At 42.4% G+C, this 17,765-nt stretch overlaps 1 protein-coding gene across 1 annotated transcript in view; it reads right to left on the reverse strand.

Moving 5' to 3' along the window:
- dhx36 (DEAH (Asp-Glu-Ala-His) box polypeptide 36) overlaps positions 1–17,765 on the reverse strand; it is a 77,203-nt gene that overhangs the window by 27,954 nt on the left and 31,484 nt on the right. The window contains exons 12-16 of the mRNA XM_069897498.1: positions 17,000–17,087; positions 12,357–12,412; positions 10,167–10,231; positions 3,578–3,721; positions 473–590 (exon numbers count right to left, since the gene is read on the reverse strand). Coding sequence (XP_069753599.1) covers positions 473–590; positions 3,578–3,721; positions 10,167–10,231; positions 12,357–12,412; positions 17,000–17,087 — 471 coding nt within the window. The remainder of the gene's footprint in view (positions 1–472; positions 591–3,577; positions 3,722–10,166; positions 10,232–12,356; positions 12,413–16,999; positions 17,088–17,765) is intronic.

Raw genomic sequence — 17,765 nt, forward strand, 5'->3', positions numbered from 1 at the left:
AACATTTAGGCTTTAGCTCTTCATCAAGGTATGAGCAGGTGCCTGAAATGAAATGGTGGTGGGGGGGGGTGTTAGAGGCAGGGGGAAGAGCACAGTCCCACAGGCAGGAGATAATAAGTGCCTAAGGGAGGGAGGGCACAACAGAAAACAGGGGGCTCTGTGAATGGCAAAGGAAATGGGTGGAGAGCTGGATGAAAGCAGAGGGATGGGGAAGAGAGAGCGCGGGGAGTGGTCTACCGTCAGTCCGAATGCCTGTTCAGTGCTTTGGGATACTAAATGCAAGTCTATCCACTGAATCTATTTGTGATTGTCACAGAAGGACAGAATATTTGGTGTTGGGGTAGGATTTTCTCCCATTAAAAGAACTAAATAGTTAAGTCTATGCTACTATCTTGGCGAGTTCATCCTCAATTTGTTGATAATTAAAATGAGAACTTTGAAAGGTTAGCCTTGAACAGTAATTATTTTTGACCTTGATTTGCAAGCAAAGCTCTTCAAGTGGAGTCCTCATGATTTCAGGCAACTGATAGTCATCCAGGAGGCTCTCTCGTAATCCATTGTACAAGTGGTAACAGGAACCTGGCTGCACCCTGAAAGAGAACACAACCACTTTTCAGTAACAGTCACAAGATTAATGAACATGCGCCAGCAGGTTATACTATATAAAGTAACTGTTCTTCTTTGGCTTGGCTTCGCGGACGAAGATTTATGGAGGGGGTAAATGTCCACGTCAGCTGCAGGCTCATTTGTGGCTGACAAGTCCGATGCGGGACAGGCAGACACGGTTGCAGCGGCTGCAGGGGAAAATGGTGGGTTGGGTGTTGGGTTTTTCCTCCTTTGCCTTTTGTCAGTGAGGTGGGCTCTGCGGTCTTCTTCAAAGGAGGTTGCTGCCCGCCGAACTGTGAGGCGCCAAGATGCATGGTTGGAGGCGATATCAGCCCACTGGCGGTGGTCAATGTGGCAGGCACCAAGAGATTTCTTTAGGCAGTCCTTGTACCTTGTAAATTAACTGTAAAATCACGTTAAATGAACGATTGAACAGTAAGGAAAAGAATTGTTCTGGAATACAAAACAAGTGCCGGAGAGACTCAGCTGGTCACGCAGCATTCATAGAAAGGATAACCAACATTTCAAGCCTGAGCCCTTCGTCAAGGTAGGAGCAAAAACCAGGCAGGGGCCTGAATAAAATGTGGAAAGGGTGGGGGAGTTGAGGAAGGGGCAGGTGGAGTTGAGGAAGGGGCAGGTGGAGTTGAGGAAGGGGCAGGTGGAGTTGAGGAAGGGGCAGGTGGAGGAGCACTGGCTCAAGGTAAAGACAGGAGAGTAGAAGAGGTGATAGGAAAGGGGGGGAGATCTGAATGGGAAGGGGATGAGGGGGCTGGAGGAAAGGAGACCAAGAGATAGGGGGAAGAGAGAGAGATTTGGAGGGTCTAATGTAAATTCAGGAAGTTGACATTAATGCTGTTTTAGTTGGAGAGAGCCTAGGCGGACTATTCAGTGTTGTTCTACCAATTTTGCAATGGCCTCTGTTTGGCAGCGCATGAAGCCATGAAGAGACATGTCAGAGTGGGAATGATGTGTGGAATTAAAATGGTTGGCCACTGGAGTGTCCCTGATATTGCACCTGAGAGAGCAAAAGTGATGAACGAAGCGATCCAGTCTGTGTCTGGTTTCTCCAACGTAAAGGAGGACACAACAGGAGCACCAGATGCAGTAGATGATCCCTGCAGATTCACAAGTGTGGCTTCAATTGGAATAATTGTTTGGGGCCCTGAATGGTGCTGAGGGAGAAGGTGTGAGGGCAAGTGTTGCCATTTCTTGAGGTCACAGGGGTAGGTACCGATGGGATGATTAGTGGGAAAGAATAAGTGGACCCTACGAAAGCAGAGAGGGGAAGATGTGTCTGGTGGAGGGATTATGCTGCGGGTGGAGGATAACATGTTAAATGTGAAGGCTGGTGGGGGGGGGGGGTAGATGAGGGAAGGAGAACCCTGTACTGCTGCATCTCAGGGTGGAGGGGGTCAGGACAGAGGTGCAGGAAATAGAGGAGATGCAAGCAAGGGCTGAGTTGATGCCAGTAGAGGGGAAGCCATTTTTAAAAAATATATACAAGGACGATACCTCGGTTGATCTGTAAAGGAAGACCTCACTCTCGAATCAAATACAACTGAGGTGAAGGAACCTGAGAGAAAGGAGCAGAATCCAGAGAGCTTTCACTCTCATGAGTTCCAAGAATGGAAACAAGTTCCAGCTACAACCAATAACATGAACAATTTTTTTTTTATATAACATATGCAAGAAATGGGATAGATTCAGAATTAACACCACAAGAACATAAACATAGGAAAGAGAAGCAGGAGCAAACCATCTAACCATGGAGCTTGCTCCGCCATTCAATAAAATTGTAGCTGATCTGGTCGTGGACTCAGATCCACTTACCCACCTGTCCCCATCATCTCAAATTTCCATGCTTCTAAAAAATCCAAATCTAAACCTATTTTAAGACAAATAGATTTGTTCAATACTAATGTACGAATTATTACAGTACCTTTGGGAGCTCAAATTTCCTCCCACATTCCAAAAATGCATGGGGTTATTTGGACACGTGGGTGCATTTGGGCAGTGTGGGCCAGTAGGGTCTGTTACCGTGCTGTTTCGCCAAATTAAAAACTACATTAAATGCTTCACCAGAGACCAGAAAGATAAGGCCCAGTCTAATACCAATAAGCTTTAATTCAACAAGCATACACTGACTGCACTATGCAAATACCGTATATGTCATCAAATAGGAAGATCCGCAAAACTTTAAAAATTCACCTTGAAACCAGATCGACCCATTCGCCAGGTCTAAAATCCTTAGCTTTTTTTTGAATACTTTATTTTAAAATCACATAATAAGCAATTGCAATATTTCAAATTCATTCCAAATATGTGGCATATATAAAGAAGGAAAAAGGAAAATAAGAAAAGAAAACCTCCTATAACCCTCATTACCTCACCCTCCAACACAAAACAGGAAAAAGACCAGCACAACAGGACATCTTCAAAGAGAGAGAGAAAGACCTATAAGAGAAAGGGAATGCTGAGATTCATTTAAATATTAATACCCACACTTTGTAAATATGGGCTCCATATTTTCTAAAACAAAATCCTTACCTTAACAGTGAACTCTCAACACCACTCCCATCTTGCGACGCAATCTCGCGCAAGCCCTATTAGTTATTTGCCAAGTCTCAGCGACCTCTGTGGCATCCATCCACCCGGTCCAACTGCCATCTGCTATGTACAGGCTTTAAACAGCCTGTTACAAGAGCAGACAGTGGTTTATTTTAAAATATCCAAATAAAATTAAAACCTTCATATGGTAATTTGTTATTAAAATATTGTGATTTGCTTTTAACAGCATCCACTGGTCAGCAGTAAATGCCAGATTTGAGGAGTTATCTCATACAAAGGATGGGCTCAAAACCTACATTTTAGGCGGAAATTCCAGGTCGTCCTATACACAAGTTGGCATAAATGGTAGTGAGTTGGTGTAAAGTTTTACTTGACACAAGCCAGATGCAGAAGAACGCTTTACCTTCCAGCTCGACCCTTCCGTTGCTTGGCATTTGCTTTGCTGACCCACTCTGCAGCCATTGTACTGATATTATTTTGGGTGTCAAAGTGAGTTTCCTTAATCTTTCCTCCATCTATCACGTGAACTACATCATCTATGGTAATGCTGAAAGGGAGAAAAAAAATCATTTAAACCACCTTTGAACAAACCATCTTATGCCTTATTTTTAATCCATACTGATGCAGTTCAATCAGACCCCTTCAAATATTACCAATGCTCACAAAGTTCTGTTGAACGTTCAATGGGGCAGCCATTCACATCTCTTAATTCTTAGGTGATTCACACGTTATTTCATTTTATTTGCCAAAATAAAAGCCATAAAAAATGTTCTCATTACAGCACATTGCTATTTTGCAGGATCTTATGGGGGGGGGGGGGGTAAATTGGCAACTCGGTTTCTAAAGTTCTAAATTTATCTATTGAGGTTCAAGTTTATTGTCATGTTTGCTTTACGAGCAATCTAGCTCAACATCCCATACATAGTACAGAAGTAAAAATGAAGTACAGAAAAAAAGATGTTGATCAGTTTGAACAAAGACATTTTAGTAAAAACACACAAGTGCTGGAGGAACACAGCAAGTCATGCAGCGTCCATAGAGGTATATAAATATATATATATTAAAAAAAACCAACGTTCAAAATATATTGAAGAAGGGCTCAGGCCCAAAACATTGGTTATTCATCTTTGGCTGTTCCAGGAAGGAAGTGAGCTATTCCAACCATATTCGCCTGGTCTCAGCCCCTCAGTGCCTGGTGACGGAAGGACTCTGGAGAGTGGGCCTTCCCTACAGCACCCTCACATTGGCTGCACCAAGCCTCTGTGCGTCCTTCAGCAGCTATTCCTGTAGCCTGGAATGGGCCAGGCAGCAGCATTCCCAGATCGACATGTCAATGTACTGGAAGCCCAACAAGTTTTGCCCAGACAAAAGGGTGTCTTTCACTGAGTTGATGGTCTTCCAACAGCTCTGGATATCTGACTCTGTGCTTGTCCCCAGGAACAGCTGCCATTCATCCATTCAAGCCTGTTCTGCCTTTTACACTGTAACTGCTTCAGAGTGCTAATTGCTTCTGCAAACCTTAGTTCTGTGACCTTAAATATTCTCGATTCACAGAACCTCACCAATCTCAAGGTTTAATATTTTTGCAGCACCCTTCAAAGGAGATTTGTGTCATCTGTGAACTGCCCAAATTGAAACGACAGATCTGCCTTACTTGAAATGACGCTGCCCAACACCAATGGCACAGGTCCATCTTGACAAACAAAAATGCCCCTTAAAGGGGTTTTTAAAGAGAACTAAAATACCAGCTATGTTTATTGAGCAGGTAAAAGACTTTGAAGGTTTAAGTATCAAGTTTGCCGTGGTCCAGCTCTCTGAGGGCCAATAGCTATTCTGTTCACTGATTTAAAGATCCTGTTCGCCAGATAATAACAACAAATAAAAGCCAATTCTATTTGCTCTAAGGACGCTAGCCATTCATGAAAAATGTTTAACTGCAACCAGTTTTTAATTCTAAATTATGCAATGGAGACATCTTGCATGGAATTATGATGGCTTCAAATGCACTGAGTGACTGTTGAAAAAGTTTCAATGCGAACAGAAGAATAAGTATACAAGAGAAAGAAAGCATTAAAGATCTGTGGAGTCTTTTGATTATTTGGATGGCTTTTTGTACACACTTATTATGGAATCCCTCACGTTTTTAATTAGTGCAGAACTCAACTATAATTATTTCTTCTTTGGCTTGGCTTCACGGACGAAGATTTATGGAGGGGGTAAAAGTCCACGTCAGCTGCAGGCTCGTTTGTGGCTGACAAGTCCGATGCGGGACAGGCAGACACGGTTGCAGCGGCTGCAGGGGAAAATTGGTTGGTTGGGGTTGGGTGTTGGGTTTTTCCTCCTTTGCCTTTTGTCAGTGAGGTGGGCTCTGCGGTCTTCTTCAAAGGAGGTTGCTGCCCGCCAAACTGTGAGGCGCCAAGATGCACGGTTTGAGGCGATATCAGCCCACTGGCGGTGGTCAATGTGGCAGGCACCAAGAGATTTCTTTAGGCAGTCCTTGTACCTTTTCTTTGGTGCACCTCTGTCACGGTGGCCAGTGGAGAGCTCGCCATATAACACGATCTTGGGAAGGCGATGGTCCTCCATTCTGGAGACGTGACCCATCCAGCGCAGCTGGATCTTCAGCAGCGTGGACTCGATGCTTTCGACCTCTGCCATCTCGAGTACGTTAGGGATGAAAGCGCTCCAATGGATGTTGAGGATGGAGCGGAGACAACGCTGGTGGAAGCGTTCTAGGAGCCGTAGGTGATGCCGGTAGAGGACCCATGATTCGGAGCCGAACAGGAGTGACAATGAGATAGACAACAGACTCGCCAAGGCAAATAGTGCCTTTGGAAGACTACACAAAAGAGTCTGGAAAAACAACCAACTGAAAAACCTCACAAAGATAAGCGTATAATTATTTAGCAGTAGGTAAAACACTGGACTTTTTTTGCACACTACTAAAGTCATCCATTATGTATTAACAATCTTGCAAAGCTTCTGCATATACACAGGAATGGAGCAGAATGAACAGTGAAATGATGAACATGGATTTGGAAGGGAAAATACTGAATTAAGTTTGCATGTCTGATCTTGATCAGTGTATAGGATTGTTGCCCAATGCTAGACCAAAAAAAATAGTTTCCCTCAGAGAAACTTTTTTTTGGACAGGTATATAGATTCATAACCACACAGCATTGAACAGGCCCTTCGGCTCAACTCATTCAGGCTGATCAAGTTGGTATTCTGGGTCAGTCCCATTTGCCGGCATTTGGTCTGCATCCTTCCTTTGATAGGTACCACTTTTTTTTGAATATTTTATTTAAAATCTTAAAACCATAATACATAAAGTTAATAAAACAATTAGTACATAAAATATATTAGTAAATGTACATGGTTTTATAGCCCAAAAAAACCACTTTCCCACCCTTTAATCAATGTAACCCCCCCTTACCTAATTCCACCCCTAAACTATCATCTATCTACTGCCCAAAAAACAAAGAAAGGAGATGTAAATACAATAACATAGACAATTACTGTGGACTGAGGTACTTCCACCACCACAAGGCTGAAGTATTCAAAATTTTAAACCACGTAATCCAGAGTTTCTGATAAAAAAGGTAATTATCTCGTAAATATTTTTTCTAATGGTAAACGAAATCTCAATTCTGTACGCCATCTATGTAAATTCAAATCTATATAAATTTTCCCAAGTAATCGCAATACATTTTCTCGCTACTGCTAATCTCAAAAATGCTACTTGAAATTTATTTAATCTTAATTCCAAACATATCTTTTTAATATTACTTAACAAAAGTATTGATGGGCCCAAAAGTATTGATGGCCACCACTCCAGGCCAGAAATTTACCGGTGGAGATGAAAAGATGGAGTTGGTAGCAACAAAGAATTGAGATGTACACTGCTTGAATCGGCATCCGAACCACAAATTCAGGAAGAGGCCGCATATATCCTGAATCTATGTTTTTAAGTTCATTCGTTGAAATGTACTGCAGACAAATGTGAAGTGATGAAGTGTGGGAGGACTAATCAAGGTAGGATGTACGCAGTAAACTGTAGGGCACTGAGGAATACAGAAGAACAGATACATAATTCCCTGAAAGTGACATCACAGATAGGGTCGCAAAGAGAGCTTTTGGCACACTGGCCTTCATAAATCAAAGTATTGAATAGGGATGTTGGGATGTTATGGTGAACATTGATGAGGTCAAATTTGGAGGACCAGGACCAGTCCACTTCATAAGCTCTCACCATCACATGACAAATGTTGAGTTCAGCGGTGTTTTCCACTCATAAACTATCTTCAGAAAACATTTGCAGATGTGGATGTATTAATAGTGCAGAGCATTGGTTCAGTGAGGTTTTCCAGCTGATGATATCAGTTGTAATGTGTGTAGTTTTACAGGTAAGATATTAATAAGATTGAAAGAGTGCAGAGGAGATTTACAAGGATGTTGCCAGGATTTGAAGGAAGATTAAACAGGTTAGAAGAATGAGAGATTTGATAGAGGTATTTCAAATTATGAGGGCAAAAGAGAAATGCAAGTAGGCTTTTTCCACTGAGGATGGATGGGCAACAACTAGAGGACATGGGTCAAGGATGAAAGAGGAAAAGTTTAAAGGGAACATTAAGAAGAACTACTTCACCTGCCAGCAGAAATGGTGACATTTAAGAAAATTTTGGATAGATGCGTTGATGGAAGGGCTATGGTCTGGGTGTAGGTCATTAGGACTAGGCAGAATAATGGTTTGGCACGGACAAGAAGGACCAAAGGGCTGATGTGAGCATCATTTAGCACCTATTATCAACCTCCCCCAGGATGGTCAGCCACTTGCTTGAATTACTGCAGTCCAGAATCTGAAAGTGCTCCAACACCATTGTTGGTTGAAAAGCTCTGTCAGAGTAATTTAATAGGGAGCTATCAGTGCAACAAAAATTCTGTGACATTTTAAACTTATCTAACCGAAAGGTTATGAGATCTAGGAATGTTGCCATCAGAAACTCCCATGTCCAAGTACCAAACTGAGACACTTGCCTTCGGAAGCACACCCTTTTCCTTCTGCAGGACATGCCTTTAATCATTTGAATGTTTCCGCTTTTATCCCAATTGATTTCAGTTTTATCTGGTTGCTAGACTCCATCAAATTACACCCAAGATAGCCAGCACAATATCTCTTATTCCTAAAATTCAGCTTCTTGGCTCATGTATGGTCCAAGCCTTCAATAAACTCAGGTACAAACTGAATCAAGCAAGGACCAACTGGACAGGTTATTGTCATAATAAAATGTTCCAAGTGGCCATTTCTACCCATGGATGCTGCCTGACCTGCCAACTTCATCCATCAGATAGTTTGCTTAAGATTCGGTCAGCACGGTTAGCTTAAGGGTGCCACAGTTAACATAGCAGTTAGCGCAACTCTGTCACAGCATCAGAGATCGGGACCAGGACTCGAATCCCGCACTCTCTGCAAGGAGTTTGTACGTTCTCCTCAAGTCTGTGTGGGTCTTTCCCAGGGGATCCAGTTTCTTCCCACTCTGGGGGGGCGCGGGGTGTTGTAGGTCATTTGGGTGTAAATGGACAACATTAACGCGTGAGCCGAAAGGGCCTGTTACTGTGCTGTATGGCTAAATTTTAAACATTTAAAAAGAAATCAAAATTCAAAATTCTTTAAAATTTAATAGCTTTTGCGTGTCTGCTGATTTGTACTGGTTTTATAATACTGTTGAGGATATATTCTGGTATTTTGCTGGAAGTGCTGTACTTACCGATGAATTAGTAATCTCGTCTTCAGCCTATTCACCGCAGAGGATGCTGGTGGCTTAGGCTGTTTACAGAACTTTGCAACCTCTCGAAGTAAATAGGCTGAAGACAAGATTCTCTGGTGGTAATGACTACTCAGCACCTACAAATGCATGCACTTGAGTGACAAAGCATTAGTTTCCAGGTGCAACAGGTAACCAAGTCAAATGGGATATTGGCCTTTATAGCCAGAGGGATTCAATTTAAGAGGATGGAAGTTCTGTTGCAACTGTACAGAGTACTGCATGCAGTTCTGGTCTCTTTACTTTAGAAAGGATATATTGGCTTTGCAGAGGAGGTTCACCAGGTTGATTCCATAGTATACTACAGCACAGAAACAGGCCTCTTTGGCCCTTCTAGTCTGTGCCAAACACTTTTTTTTTTTACTAGTCCTTTATAGTTCCAAAAAGGGATTAACTTATGAGGAGAAAATGAGTAGTCTATGACTACAATCCTTGAGGTTTAGAAGGATGGGGCAGGGGTAATATTACTGAAACAAAATTATAACAGAACAGGAAGGCTGTTTCCACTGGCAGGTGATACAATAATGAAGGAAGATAGCCCCAAGATTTGGGAGAATACATTTAGGACAAAGGTGAAGAAGAAATGCTTCTCCCAGAGTAGTAAATATGTGGAATATTCTGCCCAATGAAGCAGTAGAGCCTGCCTCATTTTTTATGACTCAGATAGATTTTTGAATACTTGGGACATTCAGGGTTATGGAGAATAGTAGGGTAAATGGAGCTGTCCATGAAAAGATCATCCATGATCTTTTTGAATGGTGAAGCCAGCGCAACATGCCAGATAGCAGATTCCTACTCCTAGCTCTTATATTCTCATTTAAGGAAGAGTTTCTATTTTCAATCTCAGAAAAACTCTTCACCAATCTCTGACCTAAACAGAAGTCTCTATATTTTAAATATCGATCCCCTAGTTCTAGATTCTACCATTAGTTGGAACATTCTCTTTATATTCTCCTCTCAAGATGTTATGTTTTGCTTAAGGACTGTATCTCAGCTATGTTTAATAAGAAAAAGTTTGGAGGGAAGTCAGGATGGAAATCTTGGGAGGAATAAACAAAATGATAGAAGATTTGTTGAGAAAACTGTTCACTGAACAAAAGCATTTTGTAGAGAGTTATTTGGAGAGCAATTCTCTCTTGGCAAGAGTGATTATGTGTGGTCCATTACCTTGTCTCTGCAATGTTGGTAGCAATTACAATCTTGCGAACCCCTGGAGGTGGTTTCTTGAAAACCTGCAAACAGAACCATTCTAAATTATGCCAATCCTACATCTCTAACAGACAAATCATCAACTTCTGACAGTGTGTAATTTAAGTAATAATACAAGATATATTAGATACAGGGTTCACTGCTTCTATCATTTTCTCTAATAATGCTCGAAGCCAGATGATAATCATTGTCTTGCTTTGCAGCAAATTCGAGTTCAGTTGCCCAAATTAACCCATTTAATGACAAATATGCCTTCTAAAATTTCCAATTTCCCCATTACTTTTGCTGTTTATAAGGAAGAGGCCTCTACGAAAAAGAACACAGTCCACAGACTTTGTCAGTTACAAAGTTTCAATTATATTCATTTCTGGACCTTATGTTCAGTTTGTAGATGAAGTAACCACAATGTTCTCCCCCACCCCCCATGTTTGTCACTACTCTACAGAAGAGAATCCTTAGATTTCTTGATGGTGGATATATTAAACATGATGCCAAGATCGGGTAAATGGCCAAGTTAGAATGTTTGGGTGGGAGGAAGCACAGGCTTACAAATGATAGGTGAATGCTGGTTGGGGGGCGGGGGGGAAGAGGGAAGGAGCCAAGAAGTGATGGGGAGAGGCAGAAGGTTGAGGAGGAAAAAGAGATTGGGGTGGGGAGCTGGAGGAACATGTGGGTGACAAGGAGGGGAAGGAGTCAGAGGGATGAGGGAAAGCAAGGGAGGGGGGAATGGGAAAGCACTTATTAGAAATTGGAGTTCAATGGTGAAGCCGTCTAGTGGGAGGCTAGCAAGACAAAATATAAAGTGTTATTTCTCCAGTTTAAATGTGGTGTCAACCTGGCAGTACATGAGGCCATGGACATGCATGTCACTGTGGAACTGAAGCAGTGAAGGAATTGGTGCAGAGGTGAGATACCCAGTATAATGGAGAAAGAGTAGGGACCAGGAGGGAACTGATGAACCAAGGAAGGCTGAAGGATAGCAGACATGTGGTGAGGGATGGTGGTGAGAGAGGCAGTTGATTGGCAGGTGCCAGACAAAGGGAAAGAGAGGGAGCAGAGGAATAAACTGGGGGTGAAGTGGATGAAGAGGAGTCAGGGTGAAACTAGAGGCAACCGATGGAAGGTGACAAGTGGAAACAATGGCGAAATGTACTGACAAGAAAAGATGATGTGATGGAAACGGTTAGGGGACAGATGAATGTTACATTGGATGGAAACAAAGAAGGAGGTTTATCCTGGTGATGAATTTTTTCTTGTATATAGTGATACACTATGGTATCAGGCCCTTCCAGCCCACAAGCCCTAGCCACCCAAATATACCCATGCAAGCCATTAACTGGAGGTCTTTTGAACATGGGAGGAAACACAGTCACACGGGGAGAACATATACTGCATACTCCCTACAGACAGGGTCAAATTCAAACCCAGGTCGCTGGCGCTGTAATAGCATTGTGCTAACCACAACACAAACCGCATTATGCTACATTGGTGAGAAGAGGAAAATTAATAAATATATGGTTGTCGATTGCAAAATTTAAATGTTAAAATGTTTAATTTTTAAAACAATATTTGAGTATTTAAAGAAAGTCTTTCTAAATGGCAGAGATATGACTTATTTGACGGCTGGCCAAAAACAAGTCAGGTTTAGCCTGCTACAAAAATAAGAAAGGTTTATTCAGTTCCCCACAAGCCGAGAGCAGGATCTACACCACACGGGGAACCCTGCAAGCTGAAGGTCTACATCATGCAGACAAACGCTCCAGTCTATTAATGCAAAAACCTCCTCTCCAAAATACTGTTCGATCATTAACATCGAGGCCACTGACTCTAGATATGGGAATGGCAGCATTGCAGCAATTGAGTTGGACTCAGACAGTCCATTCAAGCATTCCATCTTGCTTTTAACCCTTTGGACTCCATGTTCCTGTTTTCTACCCACAAGCTCATATACTCTGTACCCAACCACCAGCTAGTTCATGTTGGTGTTCGTACTGCAATTTACCCATGGACCCAATTCAGATTCCAAAGTGTTAACAATGTTACATTATGACTTTGATTGAAAAACTGATCACAAATGGATGAAGACAAGACATTGACCAAAACTGCAAAGTGAATAAATGCAGATATAGAACAACAGATTTACAATACCTCTGTCTGATTCACTGAAGGCATGAGCGAGTGAAGGGGAATGATCACAAAACGATCTGCAAGGCAATAAATTATAAATTCACAAGTAATTCTCATTGAAAATCCTCGTATTTTGTGCCAAATCAATTGCACTGTAATAGCTACATGGTGGACTGCCAAATCACTACTCTACCTTCTATAGTTTCTCCTCAGGTGACAATAGTGAATACCAAAGGACACCTGTTTAAGCTGAGTGGAGGAAAGCTCAAGGGGAGTCATTAGAGCTAAGCTGGGGTTTTATTTAATCAGAAAGTAGTGGGTGCCTGGGGTGCATTGCCAAGGGTGGTGGTGGAGTCTTGTACAATAGGGATACTTAAAAGATTCTTATAGACAGGACATGGATGCAACAGGGTTATGGGTGTGAGGTCAGAAAGGTTTGGATCAATGAGTAGGTTTACATGTCAGCACAACATCATGGGCCTGTACCGTGCTGAAATGTTCTCCTTCAGAATACTTTTATGGTAATTTCTCCCTCCGAATACAGAAATAAATCAGAAAGCTTCCAGTTAGACAGAGATAGATGGAGACAAAGGATAATGCACCAATGGACCTGGTGCCACTCAAAATTTACATTACTAACACATCATCACCAGTGCCTAGAATCAGCACCCTGTTCGTCTCCAGTTCTGAATAGCATGGGGTTTTCTCAATGAAGCAGCAATGGGTGAGAGGTGACATAATGAAAGTGTACAAGATGATGAGTGGTTGGATATGGTGGACAGCCAGCACCTTTTTCCTGAAGACATCTGTTTTAGCTGAATGGAGGAAAGTTTAGAAGAGACATCAAGGATCTTTCCTAGATCCAACAAACTAATGGCATCTTAAAGGAAGCACGTCAGCGCTTCTACATTCTCAGGAGTTTGCGGTTTGGTGTGACACCAGAAACCCTGGCAAATATCTACAGACGTGGGGTGAAAATTGTGCTGACCTGCTGCATCATGGTCTGGTTTGGGGACACCAATACACGTGTGTAAAAGCCATAGCCCAGGACATCACAGGCAAAACCCTCCCCTCTCTCGAGAACATCTAAGGGAAGAGCTGCAGCAATCATGAAGGATCCACAGCACCCAGCACACGCTCTGTTCTCTCTGCTGCCATCAGGAGAGGGCTAGGCACCACAAGACTCACACCATCAGGTTCAGGAACAGCTGCTCCCCCTCCACTATCACACTCCTCAACGACAAACTCAATCAGGGACTCATTCAAGGATTCTTACTTTTGCATTTTTCAGAATTTTCTCTGCAATGCAGCTTGTTTACATTTGTTATCTGCTAACAATTCTTTATTTGTTTACATGTATACACTGGGTACAGTCTTTTTGCTCTACCAATAAGTGATAGTTCTGCCTCACCTGCAAGAAAAAGAACCTCAGGGTTGTATGTTATGCCTTGTATGTGCTTTGACAATAAATCTGATTCACAGGATCTGACAACACCAGGAGCAGTCGTGCCAGGAGTGATTATACAGTGGTGCCTATATATACTGGAAACAAGCAACATAGCCATGTACCTATTTGAATGTCTTTTACACATATTGTAACGCACCCCTATCACTTCCTCTGGAAGCTAGTTTCACATACCCACTACCCTGTGAAATGCTCCTCAAGCCCATTTTAAATAGTTTCCCCTCTCTAGTTTTAGATGCCCCTCCTGTGAGGAAACAAATGTCACCATTAACCTTATTTATGCCCCTCATGATTTTAAGCACCTCTCCAAGGTCAACTTTAGCCTCTACACTCCAGGGAGGAAAGTCAAGAGTATTAATGTACCACCTCACGAGAAACAACGGAAGAACAATCTTGTTACGATAATGAAACAGGTTTAGTCATAAGATTGGGATGTTCTTTGCAGTGTTAAATTTCACTCAGTCCTCTGGAGAGAAATTTTATTCTGTGAAAGCTCTGTCAATTTTAGTCAAGAGTGCTGATTGGATTTCTAGCATCAGTCACAAAGTGGCATTTCATCCCGTACTGGAACAAAATCAATCTTTCTATTCTGGTTGACGAAAAGAATCCACCCACCCCTCACTTTTTAGTTAACAGGATTTTGTTTGAATTATTTTTTACTTCTCAGATTGTACGTAGAACATAGAACTGTACAGCAAATGACAGGCCCTGCAGCCCAATTGTCTGTGCTGAGCAAAGTGCCCAAAGCAAACTTGATGTTGCTCCAACCCCTTCAGATGCACATCTCCAACTAGAAAATGCTAGCATTGTATCTGCTTCCACCACTACTCCTGGTAGCTCATTCCAGGTACCCACCACTCTGTGTCAAATATTTGTCCTGCACATCTCCCTTAAACTTCCTCCCGCTCAACTTAAACATGTTTTAGCGGGACAAAATGATTCTAATCATCCATCCTTACCAATGCCTCTCATGATGTTATAACTATCAGGTCTCCCCACAACCACTTCCTCTCCAGAGAAAACTGATACCTTTTAAACCAGGCAACATCTTCATAAGCCTCCTCCGTACCCTTTCAAAGCCTCTGTACTCAATGCCCCACCAAATGAAATGAAGCATCCTATATACCTTCTTTATCACTTGAGTGACCACTTTAACTGAGCGACGGACCTGGGTCCTCAATTTGCAACATCTCTGCACGACCATTCTGTTATTACAGTCTACTGCTTTCTTCACTATTGGTCTTTTAATCTGTATATAAAAAGAAAAATCATACCACTTTCCTTGCATTTAAGTCTAAACCACTGGATTGTGGGAGCTGGCACTGGCCTGTGGATGCCCACTGCCTTTCATTCACTACCACATCCATCATGTGCCAAATTAATTCCAAAAATCAGCTGGTAGTCCAGAAGCAGAGTGCACTGGTTACTGATCTCCAGTCAATTTCTGGGCCCTTTCAAAGCCTCCACAAAGCTCCAGCTGATGATGAATCTAAACAGGAGCCTGTGCAAGAGCTAGAGGCAAATCCATGGATGCTCAGCGGCTCTGAAGGGACTCTCTTTTTGCTTCTCTTTCTCTTTTACTGCAACAGGCAGAAGGCAATTTAGTGTAATATTACATGTTCTGTTCTATTACATGACAATAAAGGAATCTTGATCTTGCCAGTCTCAAATTCTCTCAGGAATGAGAACTTGACCAGATTAGAAGACATGGGAGCAGATCTTAACTTCCTTTGCCAAATTTGGATTCAAAGAGCTAACCATTTTATTAATTATTGAATTATTTGAATTTAAATTCACCTGCTACTACTGTGGAATTCAAATTCTTGCCCTTCTTTTGGATCCTTAGCTAATAACTGGAACACTCTTCTAAGCTGCCCTGATTCACTGCTGCACTGGGACTGCTACATGGAAGGAGATGTCATCTTTTGAATTAAAAATCAAAGCGAGGCCTCATCAACTCTCACAAAGGATTCTTACATCAGTAATCAAAGGACAGTAGCCCTATTCGTCATGGTATTACTGTTTCTCTGCCATATTCTATCATATATTGTTCATCAAGAGTTCGCTAACAGTGTCGTGAAAAACCAAAACGAAACTGCAGCTGAGTGTCTGCCTTCAACGGTAACCACCTGAAACGGTCACCATCTGAAATGGTCATACTCCACTGTGTAAACATGAAAGCCTGCAGACGCTGTGATTGGAGTACAAACCCACAGAAATGCTGGAACTCAGCTGGTCTCACAGTGTCCATAGGAGGTAAAGCTATATTACCGATGTTTCGGGCAGGTCCTCCTGTTGTCGTATCCTCTACATCGGGGAGACTGGGAGATAGCTTTGTTGAGCACTTCATCTTTGTCCACAGCAGGAGCATCGATCTCCCAGCTGCCACCCTTTTCAATTCCCCATCCCATTCCCTTGCCGACATGTCTGTCCATGGTCTCATGTACTGCCAGACTGAGACCATCTGCAAATTGAAGGAACAACATCTCATCTTCCGAATGGGCCCCCTCCAACCAGATGGCATTAATATTGACTTCTCCGGCTTTTATTTAAACACCCCCCCCCCCCCAAACACCCCTCACTTCTTTCCCCATTGCCTTCCCCCAGCTCTGACTCTCCCTTTTCCTGTCTCCTTTCACAGACAATAAATTCTCACATCTCCTCTTATATCTTTTGTTGGTCTGGATTCCTCCCACAGCCAGCATGGTCTGAATCCAGAGATTTCCTGCTGTTGACTTATTCTCAGGCCCGAAACATTGGCAATATAGCTTGGTCAAATCCTATGGGTGCTGAGAGACTGGCTGAGTTCCTCCTGCATTTCAGTGTGCTTTTACTACAATCACAGCGTCTGCAGACTTTTGTATTTCACTCCTCCAGCACTTCTGTTTGTTTCTACTCTACCATGCCCCAAGTCTGTTTAATAGCCTTGAGGTTGGATGCACTGAGTCACACCACTCAGCGCAAGTGATAGCAGTTGGTGTTACTAGCATTAAAAACAAGCAGTTAAAAGCATGAAAAAATGTTTTCCACATGAATTGCAGCTTAAAAACAGCATGATGCTGTAACGCCTCCTTAGCAGCCCCCATATAATGAGATCTCACGTAGGGCCCTGGCACGATTGACGTGGTGCCAAAATGGAAGTGTGACGCAAACTTCACCCCTCAAGATTACTCTTTGGTAAAAGACCCCTAACTGTTACCTGATTTAAACATGGCTTGTGCAGTTAGAAGGTCGTTCAGGGTGCTGATATTGTCCCAGCCAGGAAGGAACACCAATATGGCACCATCCTGCAAAACAGAAGACAATTCAGAGGTCACCATGGTCAATAGTATTGGCTCAACAAATAAAAACATGCTAAACAGGTTGTTTGACCAATTTACAATGTCATTTTATCACACTGGATTACAAGGATGACCTATTTAGCATCATACTTTGCTAAATGCTCCATAAATTACATCCTTCATGATAGATTGCTGCATTCTCTGTTCTAATAATGTCTGGATGTTTCCCATTTCCTATCTTCCATCTTTCTTAAACAGTGAGGACAACTTTTGTCATCTCAATCACCAGGAACGTGCCTCACTAGGGGGTCTCCCTCCCCTCTATCGACGTGATCTGCTGGGATTGTTGTCCTGAGGAGGGCACGCGCAAAATCACAGAGGACCTCTACCACCTCGCCACACCATCTACCAGCTACTCCCATCAGGAAAGCGAAACAGGAGTATCAGAGCCAAATTTATCAATTTAAGAAGCAGCTTCTTCCCACGGGGAATGAGACTGCTGAATGACTGCTCATACAATCCTTCTCAGATCCTACTATCTCTTTAATATTTTATATATGCACTGCGTATAAATCGCTTGTAAATATATGTGCTTTGTCTATATATGTGTTTGCATGTTTTTACACCAAGGTCCGAAGAATGCCATTTCGTCCAGTCGTATTTTACAATTACATGATAATAAAT

Source organism: Narcine bancroftii, chromosome 9 (assembly GCF_036971445.1).
Source record: "Narcine bancroftii isolate sNarBan1 chromosome 9, sNarBan1.hap1, whole genome shotgun sequence".
NCBI classification, from domain to species: domain Eukaryota; kingdom Metazoa; phylum Chordata; class Chondrichthyes; order Torpediniformes; family Narcinidae; genus Narcine; species Narcine bancroftii.